General features: G+C 40.1%; 1 protein-coding gene across 1 annotated transcript; it reads right to left on the bottom strand.

The window, feature by feature from the left end:
* Nucleotides 1-242: 242 nt before the first annotated feature.
* Nucleotides 243-853, bottom strand: LOC129502097 (keratin-associated protein 13-1-like). Its single transcript, XM_055313538.1, has one exon. It carries the CDS (start codon nt 794-796, stop codon nt 281-283), a length of 516 nt encoding a protein of 171 aa, XP_055169513.1. The 5' UTR covers nt 797-853; the 3' UTR covers nt 243-280.
* Between the last annotated feature and the right edge of the window lie 2,092 nt (nt 854-2,945).

Below are 2,945 nucleotides of genomic sequence, written 5' to 3'. Positions count from 1 at the left end.
CTAGTAAATTGGTTAGATTATAATGATTTGGCTTTTAATATAATTTTGAAAGAAAATCCAATAACAAATTTTATCTCCAATGCAGACTTTAGATTTTATTTTCAATTAGTGCATTAATTACAGAATTTTTCAAATAAAGTCTGTCAGCCACTATTTGGGGCCAGAGACAAGGTAAAGATTTGATAATCAAAGATCTTCCTATAGGTGACAGAGATAATAAAGATTATGAGTAAAAGCACTGGTGAGATTGGACAACAAGATTAGAAATTTAATAAGGTGATCAGAAGAAGCCAGATCCACATGTTGGTCTATAACAAGAAGGCTGACAGCTCCTAGAAGCCAAGTAGGTTGAGGGGCAGAATCTGGATCCATTGCCCAGAGAAGGGAAGCCACAGACTCTGTAACTCATGGGTCTTAAACCCTGGGATCCACAGCCCACTGAGTAGCAGCTTCTGGATCCATAGCCCAGGGAACGGCAGCTGCTGGACCCCAAACCCAGAGACCCAGAGCAAGTCGTCTGGGAGGGACTGCAGAGCGTGGAGGTCCTCGGGCGGTAGCAGGATGTCAGGGAAGGTCTGGACACCACACAGGATGTCTGGCAGCTGGTGGGCTCACAGCAGGTCTCCTGACAGCCACTGTGGAGGGAGGAGCCCACCTGGCAGGTGCTGGGAGAGCAGACTTCAGTGCGGTAGACCAGGTTGCTGGGGTGGGATGAGCCACAGGAGGAGCTGGGGTAACGCAGGTATCCCCCAAAGGAGCGGGAAGAGAAGTTTCCAGAGCAGCAGCTGTAGGACATGTTGGCAGGAGATGTGAGTTCAGCTGACTGACAGTGAGAAGATTCTATGTTTGAATATATTACTCCTCAAGTGAGGCATTTATATACTCTCAGGAATGGGTGTGGCACTTTACAGGGTCATCTTTTCCAAATTTGGAGTCCCTCATTTGCATATGTTTAATGCAGTAGTCCTTTTTGTAATTGGAGTTCACTACCTCTCTTCATCTTTCGTTTATGGGTTCACTCATTTTGTTTTTACAGCTCTATGTCAATGAAGTAAATCTATGTTACAAATGCTATGATGGTGTGTAATTAATATCTACCCCATCATGGCCAGGGAAGCCCCTCTGATTTTTCTGGTCATGACTACTTACATGTGCTCAGCTTTGGCTGAGGAATGCTTTCTTCCTAGGGTGGGGATTACAGTGCAGTCATCTCCCTTTTGTGTCAGTGACTGAGAAGCAGAAATCTGGTCTTAAGGAACCTTCTAAAGATTGTTCCTACATCCAACCATTGATTCACACTCTCTAATATAATTTTGCTTCTATTACTTCCTACTAGAAATGCTTACTATATCCAGTCTAGAGGGCTGTTATAAAAGTAAGCCAAGAGGATTGACAGAGACAATTAGAAGTGGGCATAATCCTGAACAAATATGTTGTAAAAATTTAGTCTTTAGAAAAATGAAATCTAATCTAAAGCAAGAAGAAACCAATATGAACACATGTGAAGAAAACTGAAGTAGGAGATGCTATTGAGATGAAATGAGGAAACAAGGGACAGTGGTAGAGAGAGGGACAAGACTGTCAAGATTTTCTTCTACCCCATTGGGTGATTTACGAATATTCTACTTCTTAGTTCAGTCATATCAAATTGTTTCAAAATGAAACAAATTAAGTCAATTCATGAGTTTTGTGCAATACATTTATATGTGTGAAACATTGTGAGGGCTACCCTCCCACAATACCTCAAAATTTTGAATGTTCTCTGTTTCCAAGGTCATGGCAGATCCTATCATTTTCTCCCTACTTTTGGTACATGCTTCTGTCTCAGCTTTCTTACTAGAGGGGATCCAGGTTATGTGAATCTTGAAGTTTATAACTTGGGGGCACTTTTTTTAAGAAAAAGAATACACCATTATGAACATAATAGTAGATAAAAATATGAACACTAATTTAGAATAAAACAATATTAATAAATACAAATTACAAGATGAGAAAAACAAATATCACAAAATCAAGACAATAATATGATATCGTCATAATCATTACCATCATCTATAACATTTCCTCTATTTTTATTGGCTACATAGTCTTTGATCACTTTTACATATGACAATAATTTTATAAACATGATTTTCTTTACAAAGAATAGAATATAATTCAGGTTTTCTTCTAAAATTATGAATCAAAAAATTATTTTTGATGGCACAGAAAAGTTCCTTTCAACATTACTATTTATTATTAATGCCACATCTGTAACATCCTGTATAGTTTCTTCTCAGTTGGTGCTTCAATCCTGGGATTATGATTATCTCAGTCTGGTGTCCCTGATTCACCTTCTTATCCCAGTCTGCTGGCCCTAGAGGTTGTGGACTTATGTAAAAATTAGCTATAGGGATGCCTGGGTGGCTCAGCGGTTGAACATCTGCCTTTGGCTCAGGGCGTGATCCCAGGGTCCTGGGATGGAGTCCTACATCAGGCTCCTTGTTGGGGGCCTGCTTCTCCCTCTGCCTATGTCTCTGCCTCTCTTTCTGTGTCTCTTATGGATAAATAAATAAAATCTTTAAAAAAATCAGCCACAAATGGCTATGGACCCTTGGTTTTAGTGATCTATCAGGTAGCAGAGTAATGTCTTAGTTCTAATCCTTCTTCTTAAAGTCAAAACTCTCTGAAGTGCTGAGGTTCATAAGGTTGATTCTAGAGGCTAGAGGTAGTACAGGCAGTTTTCTGGATCCACCCAGAGCTCCAGAACTACTTCAAGGGCAAATAATTGACTCTCAGACTACAGCAGCACAACTGGAGCAGTGGATTCCTCCAAACCTCCCTTGGAAAAAGTCAGACAAAAAATGACCCTTCCACCAAAGCTTCATTAGGTTAAATCTCTGTCTTCACTTAAGTTGCTCTATCCAAGATGCTTGAACATGTGCTGATCATGTTCTGTCTGAGAT

The sequence above is a fragment of the Nyctereutes procyonoides genome, unplaced genomic scaffold (genome assembly GCF_905146905.1).
Source record: "Nyctereutes procyonoides isolate TBG_1078 unplaced genomic scaffold, NYPRO_anot_genome, whole genome shotgun sequence".
Lineage (NCBI taxonomy): Eukaryota > Metazoa > Chordata > Mammalia > Carnivora > Canidae > Nyctereutes > Nyctereutes procyonoides.
The sequence above is the reverse complement of the archived record's forward strand: the minus strand, read 5'-3'. Positions and strand labels throughout refer to the sequence as shown.

Coding starts and splice junctions, on each gene's coding strand:
- LOC129502097 (XM_055313538.1), bottom strand. CDS start 796: ATGTCCTACAGCTGCTGCTCTGGAAACTTCTCTTCCCGCTCCTTTGGG.